The sequence below is a fragment of the Acanthisitta chloris genome, unplaced genomic scaffold, assembly GCF_000695815.1.
Source record: "Acanthisitta chloris isolate BGI_N310 unplaced genomic scaffold, ASM69581v1 scaffold1582, whole genome shotgun sequence".
Classification (NCBI taxonomy): Eukaryota; Metazoa; Chordata; class Aves; order Passeriformes; family Acanthisittidae; genus Acanthisitta; species Acanthisitta chloris.
The window spans coordinates 100,361-116,214 of NW_008659680.1; the positions used below are offsets into that span (position 1 = coordinate 100,361).

Consider the following 15,854-nt stretch of genomic DNA (forward strand, 5'->3'; position numbering starts at 1 on the left):
CTCCCACTTGGAAGAAATACAAGTTTTCTCTTTGAGCCTAGGTATTTAGGGCCAGGAATGACAGTCTGAATGTGGAATTTAATTCTGGATTGCAGCCTACTGTATTTTATCAGATGACATTGTTGTAACTGTAGCCTGTGAAAATGACACTCCCATGGGTTATAACACTGCAGAGACCAAAAGACAAAATCAGTCATGTTGCTTTTTGATTTACTATTTTTGCATATACTATTTCAGGGGGGGAGGGTAGTGATTTTGCTACACTTCCACCAAAACAAATGTGAGCACCTTTACATCATTTTAAAACGACAAATATAACTTGCTTGTAAGTGTCAGCTCTAGGGAGATATTGACAAGATAAATGGAAAACTTCACCTTCTTTGTCATCCTCATACCATCTATTTAGGCAAAGCCAGAGAAGTTGCATGGTTCTTTGTAATGTGCTTTGTCAGCTAGGAGACACTGAGCTTTTTCAGACTTCCATGAGACACAAATTCTGAAAGTCTCTTTTTCTCCTAAAAGTATCAGTCAGTTTAGTTCCCTGTCTCCAAGCCTCTAGTATCAAAGGGGACTGTAGGCACGAGCAATAGTGTTCCATTAACACCTCATACTCAAAACTGAGGACATGGTTACAGTCCTTTGGGTGCCTGTTTTGGCTTTTATGCTGATGACTGGGAGAAGGGAGATGTGTTCCACTAAGGGAATAAGAGTGCAAGCCACGTGGGACAGGGTAATAATCCTGCTGTCTAGTGTGTTGTGATGTGTTCATAATCCTCCACAAGCAAGCTGAGAGGAAGTTCATTGGGAATAGATGGGTAACTAGGACAAAAACTTGGCTTAAGACATTACAGGTGTATTTCAGCAATATATATTAGTGATAAATTTCATATTATAGAACACATAGGAAAGCACAGGAGACACAAAGCCTGCCTCAAGGAATTTACGTGATCCAAGAAGACAAGAACTAAACAGCAGTTAAAATACATAAAGCAAAACATGACCAGAAGCTGGCACCATAAAACATTAGTCCAGATATTCTACTGTGGTTTTAATTTGGTAAATCTAGTATTGGGGAGTGTTGTTTTATAACTCACCACCCCTCTAACTCCGAGTGAAACTTTGGTGCATTCAGTTTAAGGATGTGTATCACTATTAATAAAGAGTTCAGCCCTTGATGTAGGCTGCTACAGCCCTGGTAGCCCATATGTATGGTCAGCCCAGGGAACCTGAGCTAAAAGTTGCTAGTGCAATGGCCTGGGGCCTGGTACCAGGCTGCAAGAGCCCACGGCACTCATTTTCCCTAGTGGCCTAATTCAAATTCTATCTTACATATTTATATGCACAAAGTAGAATTACATACTTGCTCATTTTGGAAAATACGTTCTTCTGTATTTCTGCGTGCTTTGCTAAACAGTGTAAGGGAACTTGAAGCTACTTTGGAAGTGCAATTAAATAAGGACCTGTGTATTATGCTGTCTACATTTGCATTTGTGAAGCACAGTAGGAAAATAATGCCAGCAGTTTCCATTTATAGACAATGAATGCAGTCTTGGTGTTTTGGGGTTTCTATAACATGCTGAAGAGAATAAGAATAAATTAAACTGACCCACCCTGCATATATACAAAAGATGGGTTTTTCCTGCCAACATTCAATTTCCACAGCTGGGACAATATAGAAAATAAAATACTGTGTAAGGAAATAAATCTGCTACTGAATCAGAATGGGCTTTACTGCCTGAGTGACAATCAGCTGACATTCAATTATCACATTAATTGAAGTAATGCAAGATAGAAATTACTTAATTCCATAACTATATGCTCCTGTCAAGTTACTTATTTAACAATTGTTCCTTGCTTGATGGAGGACAGGAAAATGACCTTATAAGAGACTTCTGAGATGCTAAAGTTAAATATTCCCACTATACACTATGGATAAGCTACAGAATGGAACCCTGCTTCTTGAAACAGGAAAAATGTTATATGTATTATTGGATATGCTGTGTTTCAAAATTTGGCACTGTCTTAATCAAGAAACTCAAAAGAGTTGATGATGACACAAGCTTTTTTCTTCCCTGAAAGTGCTGCAAGGATGCAACTCTGTTATACTTACTACAACACAAAACTATTTATGCCTGAGGGCTAAAAATTCTCACAGCTGCAGAAAAAAAAAAGAAGTTGAGAGGAGCAGCTGACTTGCTCATACCTGTTTGAGGTGCTGCTGCAAATGCTGAAGATGCTCCCTACTTGCCCTGCCTTCATAAGCCCCCAGTGCAAGTCCAGTCTAGCACGAAGTCTTTGAACTGGTACCCACTGCCAGGTTCACATTCATTTGCCTTCAGAGAAAAATATTGACAGCCAGACCTTGTTGCTACTCATGTTGCCATGTTGTTACTCCCCAGACAGACAGAATTTACCCTAATTTTTAGTCTAAGCCAGGACCGATCAGAATTTCCAAAACCAGCATGAGGATCATCAGCCTACTTGTATGCTGAGCTCAACAGTGGGCACCCTCAAAAGGACAATAGCATATAGTCAGTGAGAGCTCAAGCTGTTGTCCTCAGAGGACACACCAATGCCCCTGCAGGGACAAAAGGTGAGCTGATTGCCCTTTGGACAAGCCAGCCTGCAGGGGCCTTTCTTGCCAGTGCAAAACATCAAAGTAGTCTGGGGTCATCTAAAACTTTTCCCCACCCAGTAAGGACTTTTTTTGACTGTAATGAACTTCTGTTACATGGTTAAAGTTTATATTACTAGGGAAGACATGGTGTTCACATGACTATTACTCTTTCACCAAAAGATCCAGAAAGGAGGGCAAGACAGTGTGTACACTAAACATGTTAGGTGCATAGGTAGGAAACAATGTTTCTATGAAGTAGTGATGTTTTAGATGGAGATTTACAGAATTGTTGTTAACTTCCAATTATTGAGTTAACCTTGTGCAATATGACTATTTGCAGGAAAAGTCAGGTCCCAAAGGACTCTTTCAATTATGCTGTGACTGTAAGAGCACAGCAGGAGTGTCTATTTTTTATATTTGTGTAATGCAAAATAAAACCCAATGTGGAAGCAGTAGATACATGATCTTTTGAAGAACATTATTCTGTGTAAAATACTTTGTTCAGCTCTTTTTTATAAGCTGGCTATCAGAATGATACAGAGGCATTGCAATACACAAAGCAGTATAACTTAGTCTTTGTTCTGTAGGTCATGCTAAATTCATTTTAGCAGCTAGGAACAGACTGTTTTCTAATTTTTTATTGATTTTCAAAACAAATAGTAATTCCCTTAATAATCACAAGTGATTACAACTTTAAAAGTAAATTGTTACCTTTTTTTGTTTGTTTTGCAGAGCAGTAGGAAATCAGCCAGCACTATATATTTATCTTAATCTGGAGAAATTACAAGGGTGCAAAGATATGGTTTCACAGCTAAAACCAATCTCTTTCCCCTCTCTATCTTTATATTTACAATTTTAGAAGCCTAAGACTTCTTCGTTTCCATTATGATCTTTTGCTTCCCTGGGAAGCAAAATCTTTAATCCTTTTAGGCAGCCTCTGAGTTTTGCCAGCCTGTATCTGAGGTTTGTTCTGTGTCTGAAAGCAAAGCCTCAGTGAAACAAAAAATTGTTTTACAAGCACATTCTTTATAAAAATGGTGTTGTACTGGATCCTTCCAGCCTGACACTACCACTCTCATTTTGTAGTCTGCAACTGTATTGTCTTCTATGTGCACACTTTGTTCTGCCAGGTCCTCTCCATTACAGGACTGCTGGTTTTACTGGAGCATTGGAGGATCAAAAGAGATCATTTAATAAAGTTTGTCTTTCTGAGGAGATGTTTGTGTGTGTGTATGTAGCTGTGCAATTCAGTAGAACACCCCAAAATTGTCCTCCTAAATAGCTTTGCCTATCTTTTAGCTTTGAATCAATAGCCCAGTTAACTAGGCAGTGTGGAATGGGAGAGGGAAGGTGAATAGTATTTACTCTCTTCATGGAGGATTTCCACAGGTTGTGCATTTGGCTGGAAAAGTGAATAGCAGAGACTTAAAACTGTAGTTCCATTTTGTGTAATATTGTGGATCCCAAATGCCCATGCACACATGAATTAACCTCTGACAAGTTACTTATAAGTTGTGAAATAGCCATTTTCTTTCCCTTTATTTGTCTCTCTTACTTTTAAACTTTTAGATTTTTTTTTAAGTTTTTCCCTTGAACAAGGAAGGAGTCAGTTCTGCTTAGTTACATGAAACCAAGATGCTTGCATGACTCCTAAATCTACTTTTTAGATTAAAAAAAAATGAAGTAGTGAGAAACTCATAATATTTGCAAAGAGAAATGCTGACTTGTTCCTGAACCTGTCCCTGACATGGCTAACAGGAAGGCTGTTAACTAGGCTCCATGGGTCAGAAGCTGGTTCTCCTCCTGAGAACTTTCAACCCTAAATATCTATGTATGCTTTTCTAACATCATGTTACTGCAGCACTGTGAGGTCCTGCCTAACCCTGCAGATAATCTTTGATCTTGAAATCTGGACTGAATTGAAGTGATTCTCCAAGGTCTTTAATCTATTATGAGATTGTGCACATGCCACATTTTAAATAATTTGGTGAGTTGAGAGAAATGTACAGAAATAGATCCATGCTCCTGAGAAGTTAATTAGACCGATATGGGATCAAGACTGGAATAATGACTAACATTTATTATCCTTAGCGGCTCCATGAAGCTTCTTTGACTGCCCCCAACAGTTTATCCAGGGAAGAGAGAAAACCTCTTGGCTGATCTGTATGGCGCTGTCATCTCCTCCTTCACTCAGCTCTGATGTCTTTCTGCACATTCACATCTTCCCCAGAGGGTTTTAACTGGTCTCACAAGTGGAAGCCAGTGGAGAGGCCCACACCTGCCTTCCCCCCTCCCTAGTGGTCCCATTTGAAAATATGCTCCACACTGCACTTTGAACAATTAAACCTGAGCTGCTATGAGGGATATTGTTTATTCAGTACTGCTGGGTAGTTAAAGGGTGTTTCACAGTTGGAACAATATTTTCTTTAAAATATTTGATGTTTATTATTTCACTCTTTAAGCAATATGAGGAGGAAAGGCTGTTTACATTATGAAGATGCATGAGACACACCGGTGATATATAAAAACAAAACCAGATTAATTTACCAATGTGACATTCTTTGTTTTTAGGTATACAAAAAGAAAACTGAAGCTGCCAAGAAGGAATATCTGAAGCAGTTAGCTGCCTACAGAGCAAGCCTTGTATCCAAGGTAACACATAATGTATATACATACACAAATATATATAGTGACATATTGCAAACCATTTTCAGCATTTATCTGGTGTTGAGCACCACAGTATTTATTGCAAATAGCCTTGTTTGTTACCTCCTTAAACTTAGGCTTAAGTTTCAAATGCTCAATAAACACAGTCACCTCTCCATGAAAAGATACCCTTTCTCTTCTGGTCATAGAGGCAGCACATTTTCAGTTTGGGAGTAACAACCTCATTATGATAAATATGCCATGCCATGCTATCTACAAGGCAAAAAATTGTATCATACACAAAATGCCTGGGTTTGGTTTTGGGGTTTTTCTCAAGGACTGCTTTTTACCTTGAAATCACAATACAGAAAAATTCAAGCTCAGCTGACATAGCAAAATTTCACAAGAAAATGTGAGTTTCCATTTTACATGAAGCAAGGCATTTATGTGAGCACAGCACAGGTCACCATAAGACTCTTCACTAGAACACACCAGTGTGTCCTCAGGACACAGTAATTTTCTATTTGATTTATTCAAACATTGTAGTAGCCACAATTTTGCAATAGCCTCTTCATAATTTGTAATAGACTTTTAAATATGCTGAAGAATGTAAAATTTCTGCACTGTGTCAATGTGAAAAAACCAACTGTTTCAGAATCATGCCAGTTACAATCCCTTTCAGTCTCTCACAACAAATTTAGATATATTTTGGTTTTACATAAATTAAACTAATTTTAGAGGTAAAGATCACAGAATGAAGGACTCATGTCTATATATATGAGTACAACTTTTTTGTTAGTTTCAAATGGTTTTGGGGTCCTGCACCGTAATTCTCTGTATGTTATATTAATTTGTACATATTTCAGGGCATTAGTATATGACTAGCCATACAAGGACCTTTCATGCATCTTTCTGCATTATCCTAGTGTGTTTGGTTTGAATTTGAAAGTCTGAAATATGGGTGTCACCTCATTCATTTTTGGGGGTTATGTCTATGCGTTTTAATTTTTTTAGCTACCATCATAAATGCTCATGCATTTAGTTAAAGGGATTTGCAGGGTACCTTTAATTTCCATCTTAGAACTGGTTGGTTACAGAAATACTCACTGCCTTCAGAAAGACTATTACGTGCACACAAACCAATCTTTTTGGAGAAGCTTGCTTACTGGCAAAGGATAGGTCTAAAAACCTCAAAATATTCCAATAGGTTTTTAAGAAATACATGAAGCCAACTTTTCACTCGAGAAAATAACTCGGATGTCATTATTCAGCAGATCGTGGACTGCTTACATAACACTCTACATAGCTTAATTTTGAAATGGCACTTATAAAATATGACATTTTTATTTTGGAGGGTTTTTTTGGAAAGAGAAAAAAGTATATTATGGCATTTTCTGAGATTCGTTCATAGAAACAAATTTGGAAGATTGTTGATCAGTTCAGTGCATTAATCCATTTGTGCAAATATTTAAATTTGTTGTTGGTCAGAAAAGCACTGAAGCATTTTTTTAACTTTTAAGCAATTATTTAAATTCTGCCCATAGTGTGATGTTTTACTCTAGTGTGGAAAGTATAAAAATATAACCTTAATGAAGCTGAGCACTGATTGCTTACTCTCATGAACACACTCAATGAGTCTAACAGAGCTGGCATGTAACTAAAGCAAGTTCATTTCAGAATAAGGATGTAAAATACCCAGTTGTAATATAATATCAGTATATTCGACATTATTGTTGTTAAATATTTATATGGCACCAGAAGAGTTGTAGTTCTTTAGACAAGCCTGTAAGCATGAGGAAATATATATAATACATTATTAAGATTGTTTGGAGCCCATGTTGTCTTTTATGTCCATGTATTATATTATCATCCATAAAAGCTACTTTTAGACAATATTATTAAGATTCCAGGTCCTCATTCTCAAAAGTTTAGACGTGCCAAAAGTAACATACCTTTTCCAAAAATGCTTTAATACAATATAAATGATTTGCTCACATGATATGTTTTAAATTTTATACCTCACTCTGTGTGAGTCTCGTTTCATACACTTATAATCAGGTGTTCACCCTGGATCCTCCTGAGTTATATTTTCTGCATGTTGTTTAACCTTGCTTCTTTATAGGATTTTCTGTGCTGCTCATCCCAGTGGTGTTTTAGTGTAAAGAAATTCTCACTAATACTTGGGAGGAGGAAGTCTATATTGTCCATACGTTCAAACACAACTAAATCATTGTGAAATCAGCTTTTCAGTAATTTTGGGTGTTCTCCTTGAGACATCTAGAACTTCATTTTCAGAGTATTTTACCAATATTACACCCTTTATGTTCATAGAAGAGCTCCAATGACTTCAGGGTCAGCTGGTTGGCAGCTATGAGATGTTTAGTTGTGCTTCACATCACATGAGGCCATACTCTTGCTATCCAAACAATAGGAGTTAACTAATTATCAAACTTTCTTCCTTATCACCTCCCAGAGCACTCTGCCTGCAGGAAGAGGTAAGCACAAGCAGACAAGGATGCTGCTCAGGTCCCCTCTGTCCAGCTCAGCAGGTGCCTTACACCTTCCAAAGCAGCTGCTCTACCCATTTCCTGAGTTTTCAACACTGATTCTGCCACCTTTTTCATGAAATATTGCTGGTTTTTAAACAGCTAGTGAGTGTATGTCAGTGCTTGTGTGTGTTTTTCTGCATTCAAGTCTTTTTTTCTGAAAAGTGAGGAATGGACATATGCCATGTTCTACCTGAGTGGTCCAGACCTGGACCTAAATTCACTGCACCATCTTGGTTATTTGAGATTCCAAAATACTCAGAAGATGCAGACGAATGGGATAAATTTTCTTGGTTTTCATCCCAAGCTGTGGGGTGAGAGTAGAGTATCAGGGGTGGTAGTCTTCTCCATGATACTCAGACCTTTGCCCCCTTCCTCTGCTTTTTCCCTCTCCCTCTCCCTCTCCCTCTGGACCTAAATTCACTGCACCATCTTGGTTATTTGAGATTCCAAAATACTCAGAAGATGCAGACGAATGGGATAAATTTTCTTGGTTTTCATCCCAAGCTGTGGGGTGAGAGTAGAGTATCAGGGGTGGTAGTCTTCTCCATGATACTCAGACCTTTGCCCCCTTCCTCTGCTTTTTCCCTCTCCCTCTCCCTCTCCCTCCCCCACTCCTCTCCTCTCCTCCTTTCCTCCACTCTCCTCTCTTCACTGCAGACCTTGATTTCAGCCACTCTTTCTCCTAGTCTTTCTCTTGTCCTCTGCATTCTCACTTCTCCTTCATATGCTCATAGCCATGGATGCATTGTGAGGGAGACTGGAGATGAACATGAGGGAATGACTACCTGCTCTTGGGCGTAGAGAGAAGCCAGTACTGGGAAGGCTCACATGGAGGAATAGTCTCAGCTGCTTTCTCAGATGATACACATTTATAAATTTGACTGTCATTACATGGGAAGACAAGACACTAGTCCTTAACACAATCTGTCATTGTCCCTTCCTGAGTTCAAGTCTCTATTCCATTATATCTTGAGGAAGGGCACCCACATTTTTGGGACCCATATGGTGCCGTGCTCTGGGTGCATTCCTAACAAATCTGAGCAGTTCTGTTTGGAGTTTGTCACACATGCACAGAGAATTCACACACACACACACATAGTGTGTATAATTTCAGACTGTGTTATTTATCAAAATTGTAACTGAAAAGAGTGGAAGTGTCACCAGCAACTTCAGTCATAGGATTGCCAACCCATCTCTAGTGTAATTTTAAGTGCTTTCATGATGTCTTTATAAGATACAGCTACCATCCAGTAAATAAGGTAAACATAGGATTGTATAAATATGTCAGTTATGCATTAATCCCCATTCAATCTATCAGTATATTTCCTGTATTTTCTCCTTTTTTATAATGGTTGAAATTAATGGGTCTGTTGTTGAGTTTGTTCATGTGTGTAGGAATTGATATGTAAAGTAAAAACACACAACAAAGCATTATATCTTCTGCTATGCAGATTGCCATATTGCTTATAGTACTGACTAAGCCTTTGCATTGTAAACAAGTGTCTTTATATTTGCCCTTAGTTGCAACTTTTAGTACTATTCAGGTCCAGAAATGCAGTCTCTGGTATCTGGTAATTTGTACAGCATTACATAAAATGCTGTGAATTGCAATTTTACTTTTTCATAAAACAAGCACTTTTTCTAGCTTAACCAGCCTTTTTTCTGGCTGACATTAGAGGTTTTGCTGCATCTTTCAAATATATATATTTAATGCAGATATGTAAGGGTACATGTTAAATGTTTTTATATATTATATATGTTCATCTATGTATATTTATATAACAATATGTGCATATTATGTATTCAACATATATAATATATATAAGTGATACATATATGTATGTTAATTATAGCAGTACAAATGTAACTTTCAATAGTACAAAAAAGGTTTCTCTTCCCTGTTTGATTTTTTTTGGCTAAATGAATCTTTAATTCTCTCTGTGTAGTGATAGAGCTTCAAGTTTCATGCAGACATACTTTAGCAACTGTGGCTGAAGCTAAAAGCTCTCAGCAAGGAGAATAATGTTCAAATTCAAAATACTCAAGCATAGTTCAAAACTCCGATGCTGTATCTAAGTCAGAGTGGTGTCCTCACTTGACATTGCAGCAAACGCATTGGACATTTTTCAGTTTTGTGGACAGTGCAAATCCTTTAGACATGTAAAATTGCTTCTTGAAGTATATGGCAGACTTAGCTTTCTTAGTCCATCATCTTGCAATTGTGGTTCGTAAGAAAACAAAAGGTCATATCTAGTAAGACTGGCATTACCTTAGTGCCATTAGCACAGCAATTTGTAACCAGAGAGTTCTGGGCAACCAAAATATCTGTTACACTGCCTATGTTGTAATACAATTGATCAGCCTAAGGAATTCAGGTCTCTTAAAAATGCAGTGAATATACACGAAGAAGTTTGAGCTACTTGTAAATAGCAATATGGAGACCATGATTTTTTAAAAAAATCCAACCCAACAATCAGAAACAAAGCCAAAAAAAATCAAAACCCAAAACTGAAACAGTAAACTTGGTATTAGTTTCCCATCTCATATATATGTGGTAAGAGCACTTGCCTTGCATATTAAAAAGCAAAAGGATATATCAGCTTTCCCAGATCATGCATTTCCCTACTCCTAAGTAAATGTGGATGTGCAGGTGTGCTCCTTCCACAGTTTGTTTTCTGAAGCCCAGTGAATCCCAAATTATTTTCTGCATGGTGACCAAACTTCATGAAGGGGAACTAGATGTAGGGGAGCACTGTATTGTGGCTCACTCCTTCCTGCAATAAACAGCTGCTGGAGTTTCAGACATTTCTTTTGGAAGTAAAATTCTTAGTATCTCTTGACAAGAGTCAGTTACTGAACTGTCTTGTCTCCTGGTCAGTGCCTGAATTAGTTGACTATTGCATACAAGGAGAGCAGCATCCCTTCTGCTGCTGGCAGAAAAGCATCTGGTTCTGGGAACAGCTTTTCCTACATTATATCTAGCCCCAGTCAATGCAGATGTTTCTGGAATTTCATAAACCAGTTGAGGCTGTTCTCAGTGAAAGCATAAGAGAAAGAATAAATAAAAAATATGGTTATGTTTGATGCATGATTTATTATTTTTTGTAGCTATTAAAGTGCTACAAGGCATATAGCAATATTTCCCTTAAAACAATAACAAAAAAAATCCCAGAATGATGACATACACATACATCTTTTACTTTTTTTTCCATTAAACATTAGAATCCCTAGGTGGAAAAGCTATAATATAAGGCTTTTAAAACAGGTACTTCATGCTTCTGTGTACCTCATTCTTTCATTCTTTCTGGAGATACTATTGTGTAGTCAGAAATTTTCAAAGAATCATACAATTATGTATGTGCAAGTATGTGATGTATCAGAGTATCGGGTATGTGAATGTGTATATTTATAAAACAATTGTCTAATCTCATAATAACACAATTCCAACCATTTTCTTGTCTAGCAAGGAAACCAGCTACCTACTGCAGCCGAAAATGTAGAGCAAACTATATTTAAGTTAGTGCCATGAATATGATTTGAGGCTACATCATGTGAAGCTTTATATTCAGCAGTGCAAAAACCAAGGGATGCTCTCACATATTTTCTGCCAAAATGGCAGGAATGTCTTGAGCTTGATTGAAGTCAGATTTAGATTTCAAGAGGAACTGTGTTTATTTTTGAAGTGAGTTAATAAAACTAGATTTCACTATTAGCCTCGTGCTTCCATTTGGGGAATTAAAACACTTGTATCAAATTAAAGTTGCATATCCTTTATCACATGTACCCAGGTTATATTCATAAAACATCCATTTTTACTTACATACCCTGAATGAATCCATGACAATCCCCTGTAGATAATGACAAAATGTATATTTAGATTTGAAGATGTTCTTCTGAGCCACCTCGACTAATTATAGATGACAACCCATGGCTTACTCCTTTGTTCTGAAACATCAAGAATGTGTCAAAAAGCTTTCTGAACTCTCTAGAGTCCCAGATGTTGTTATTGCAATAGGTGACTGGAATTAACAAAATATGAAACACCATTTGCTAAGAGCCTCTTGTGACTTAGGTAGGAAGGCAGCTGTACTGCAGATATGCATATGAGGTATCCACTGGAGTGGATAGAGTTAAGTCAAAGGAATCTCTAAAGGAGTTAAAGAGCTAAGCAGGAAAGAGAACACAGTGCTGGAGAGAGTCATTCTCTCTCATAAACAGCTTCACAGGGATATTCATAAAATGGCTGAGTCCATGCAGGCTAGAAGAAGGGATTCTTCTCAAGGACAGGCTTGGGGTTGGAAGTGACCTAAAATGTCAAAAACGTTAAAAACAGACAGGATTATGTGAACACGGAAAAGCTGAGAGAAGGAATAAACAATTCAAGATGTTCCTTCCACCAAAGAGACAGCAAAGACAGCAGATGCAAACTTAAGCTTAGGTAAGCTTTGTAGGAGCTGCATAAATATGCAGCCAATTTCCTTCTATCTACCTCTTTAATGTCACAGTACTGAAGATAACTCATTTCAAGCTGAGTCAGGCTGGTCTAAGTTTGACCACAGCCTGGACCACCCTGGTACTAGCTGATGTAATCACTGCTGTTGCCTGAATGTAACCTTCATTCTGGTCAGAGAGTCCAAAAATTGTGGAATTCCTCAGCATGACTCAAGGACAGACACTGATCATTAGACATGGGCATGGCACCATCATGAAAAGGGACAGTGTGGTAACTACGTAGGTTCATGACACATACTCATGTAAAACCTGAATTGAGTTAAACTCTTTTCTAGGCTTTGAAATACTCCCGTAGAACATGTTCCAGTCTTTATACTCATTTCTCATTTAAAGAGAAGCACCTGTTTCTGATTTAAAATAAAGCTTTTACACAATTTTGGCTATGTAAAAACATATTTTTGAGTTTGGAATATGTTATGTTTACCCACAAGTAAAGCTGTTCTGTGCTGGTGCAGTCTCACCTTGAATACTGTGTGCAGTTTTGGGCAACACAATATAAGAAAGAGATAAAGCTATTAGAGAGTGTCCAAAGGAGGGCGGTGAAGATGGTGAAGGACCTAGAAGGGAAGCTGCATGAGGAGTGGCTGAGGTCACTTGTTCTGTCATCCTGAAGAAGAGGAGACTGAGGGGAGACTCATTGCAGTATATAACTTCTTCAAGACGGGAAGCAGAGATGCAGGCAGTGATCTCTTCTCTCTGGTGATCAGTGAGAGGACTCAAGGGAATGACCTGAAATTGTGTCGGGGAGGTTTAGGTTGGATATTAGAAAAAGGTTCTTCACTCAGAGTGAAGTTTATGCTGGCCATAATACTCATCTTTGCCCTTGTGAAGGTCTCTCAGCATGTATGTAAAGGACACATAACCATCCAATAGTACCCAGAACATTTACTGAATGTTCTGAATGTACTGGATATTTTACTACAAAGGAGAGCTTAATTGGTGTTGTTAATAAAGAAGTATTTTGATAATATCTGATCTGTAAACAACTGAAATTACACTGCTCCAACTGAAAGGCTTTGTTCATTAATTTTGTGAACTCAACAGAACAAGAAAAAAGCACCACTTTTTTCTCTGCAAATAGAACAACTCTGGTTTCTTTGAGACAACACTGACTTTTTGATTTTATATTGCAAAGAGCAATATTAGTTGAGCATTGCTTACTGCAGTGAAATTATTGCATAAGTCTTTATTTAGTTCCCACATATTATGGCATTGTACGCTATAATAGGTAAGAATGCTGAAGATAAATCATGTATGTGGCATGCAAAGCGAAGATCTTCATATATATTATGTGTGTATATATCTATATAGTCCTACTTACTGGCAACCTTTCTAACAAAAACTGCTATAACATGTTAACAAAGGAAATAAGTGTAGGTGCTTGTAGTTTCCAAGTATGTTTCTGAAGATACACAGTAGTGTATCATCAACTGGGAATAATTTTCAGCCTCTGTTAGCCAGATCCTACCTGGTTTTCATGAAAAATGAAATGGACATGCAGATACTAATACTGAAGTAACAATGTCCGGCTCCAAATTCTATTTGAGTTATTAGTAGGAGATTTTCCTTTAAATTCAGTACTCTAAGGATCAGGCCCTTAGAGCACTGCCTTGTTAAAATACGTCCTTTCTTTACTTTCAATCACATGGATGCTGTTTATGTTCCAACAGAAATAAGGTTAGAAGTGCCAACAGTAGCCAGAAGGCAGCCACAAGTTAGAAAGAGAATCAATACCCATGTGTATGTTTCAAGAGCTGTTGGGTTACTCTGATACATAGGTGAGGGTTTAAAGTGTGACTTTTCAAAGCGGAAGTAAAATTATATCCCAAAGGAAGTTGTGGAGATGCCAGAATGTCATCACCTAGGCTGCTGCTGTTTTCTCTGACACAACTAAACTGAGCAGGATATCTGTGTAAAAAATAATTTCTCAAGCATAGGAGTGAGTTGGATGTTGTAGGATGGGAACAGACTGTGCCTGAATTCTGTCTGTGGTAAGAAGGACCATTAGTCTCAGGGCCATTCTCCTGAGAAAACAATAGCACAACTGAATGAGCAATGTTTAACTCCTTAACCTAATTTAATTCTTTAATTTAGCTATTAAGCATAATGCTCACAATAGAGGAGTGGATTGAAAGATTGGAAGGAAGGGCATGAGCTTGGTGAAAACCATGGAGATGAACCTGATTCGGCACTTTCCAAACATTGTGCACAATTATCAACTCTGAACAATTTCTCTGAAGTATATCATCACACATTTCCTTGAAAATGTGATACAAGTAAGATAATTTTGTGGACCAAGGGTCATGTACTACTAGTACTTTCGGTTAATATCATTATATTCGTTATCATCAGAATTACAGTACTGTTTATTTTGGTCCCTTCCTTTCCCTTCTCTTCTACTTTCATTATCTTTCTGTGGGAATTTCAAAATTTTCTTCCATATTTTTCTTTGTGTTTTAGTAAAACAATAGAGCCTTGTGGGGGAAAAAATGTGGTTTTGTGTTGTGCCTAAAGGGCAGTAAAAAAAAATTGCCTGTAGCATTGCCTTGGCCTACCTACCTTGTCTTTACCTTATGATTTTCTTTTTCAAATTTAGGCAACAGTATTAGGTGATGATGTTAGTTGGAGAGACAGGTCCATAAAAAATACTTCCCCTAGCCTATGAAGAACTTGAAAGATTGAGAGTAAGGCTTCGACGTGATCTCCAGAACCAGTATAAGCCACTCAAAGAGCATAAAGGACCTCAAGAAGATACCTACCTTGTCTTTACCTTATGATTTTCTTTTTCAAATTTAGGCAACAGTATTAGGTGATGATGTTAGTTGGAGAGACAGGTCCATAAAAAATACTTCCCCTAGCCTATGAAGAACTTGAAAGATTGAGAGTAAGGCTTCGACGTGATCTCCAGAACCAGTATAAGCCACTCAAAGAGCATAAAGGACCTCAAGAAGAACTAATTACTAATTTGTAGTCCTAGTGTATATTTACTAATATATGTGTAAAATACTACCACCTGACATTAACTAAATATAATATTCTGTCACCCTCTAGTGGTGGGTCTAGACCACCATTCCTCTGACAGGAGTGATCAAGTGTTCTCACTGCATGTCTAGTAGAAGACCTTGTTGCATGCAGGACATACTAAGCTACAATGTCTGATAGCCTATGTGCACAGATTTGTAATTTTGGTCTCCACTGCATATATCTGAAAATGAATTGTGTCCTAGAACTCCATGCCAAAAATTAGAGGTGTAAATTGGCTGGGTTGGTCTGGGGCAGACTAATTATACAGGTTTGAGGGAGCTTTTTTTCTGTGCTGTTGTCCTTGGAAGAAAATTGACTGAATTCCAACTTGCAAAATTAGGGAACATGACTGTGCATTTGAAGCCCACGTTGACTGATCATGTACCTTCTTTCTTAATTAATAAGTTTCCTGGAGTGTGTGGAAGACAACTTCATAACACAATGGGTAAATGAGCCTACCAGAGGAGGTGTCCTGATAGACCTGGCGTTTGAAAAGAAAGGAGTAG

At 37.8% G+C, this 15,854-nt stretch overlaps 1 protein-coding gene across 2 annotated transcripts in view; it reads left to right on the forward strand.

Annotated features, from left to right (window-relative positions):
• TOX (thymocyte selection-associated high mobility group box) overlaps nucleotides 1–15,854 on the forward strand; it is a 110,317-nt gene that overhangs the window by 76,621 nt on the left and 17,842 nt on the right. For both annotated transcript variants that reach the window (XM_009069470.1, XM_009069471.1), the window contains exon 5: nucleotides 5,189–5,269. In XM_009069470.1, coding sequence (XP_009067718.1) covers nucleotides 5,189–5,269 — 81 coding nt within the window. The remainder of the gene's footprint in view (nucleotides 1–5,188; nucleotides 5,270–15,854) is intronic.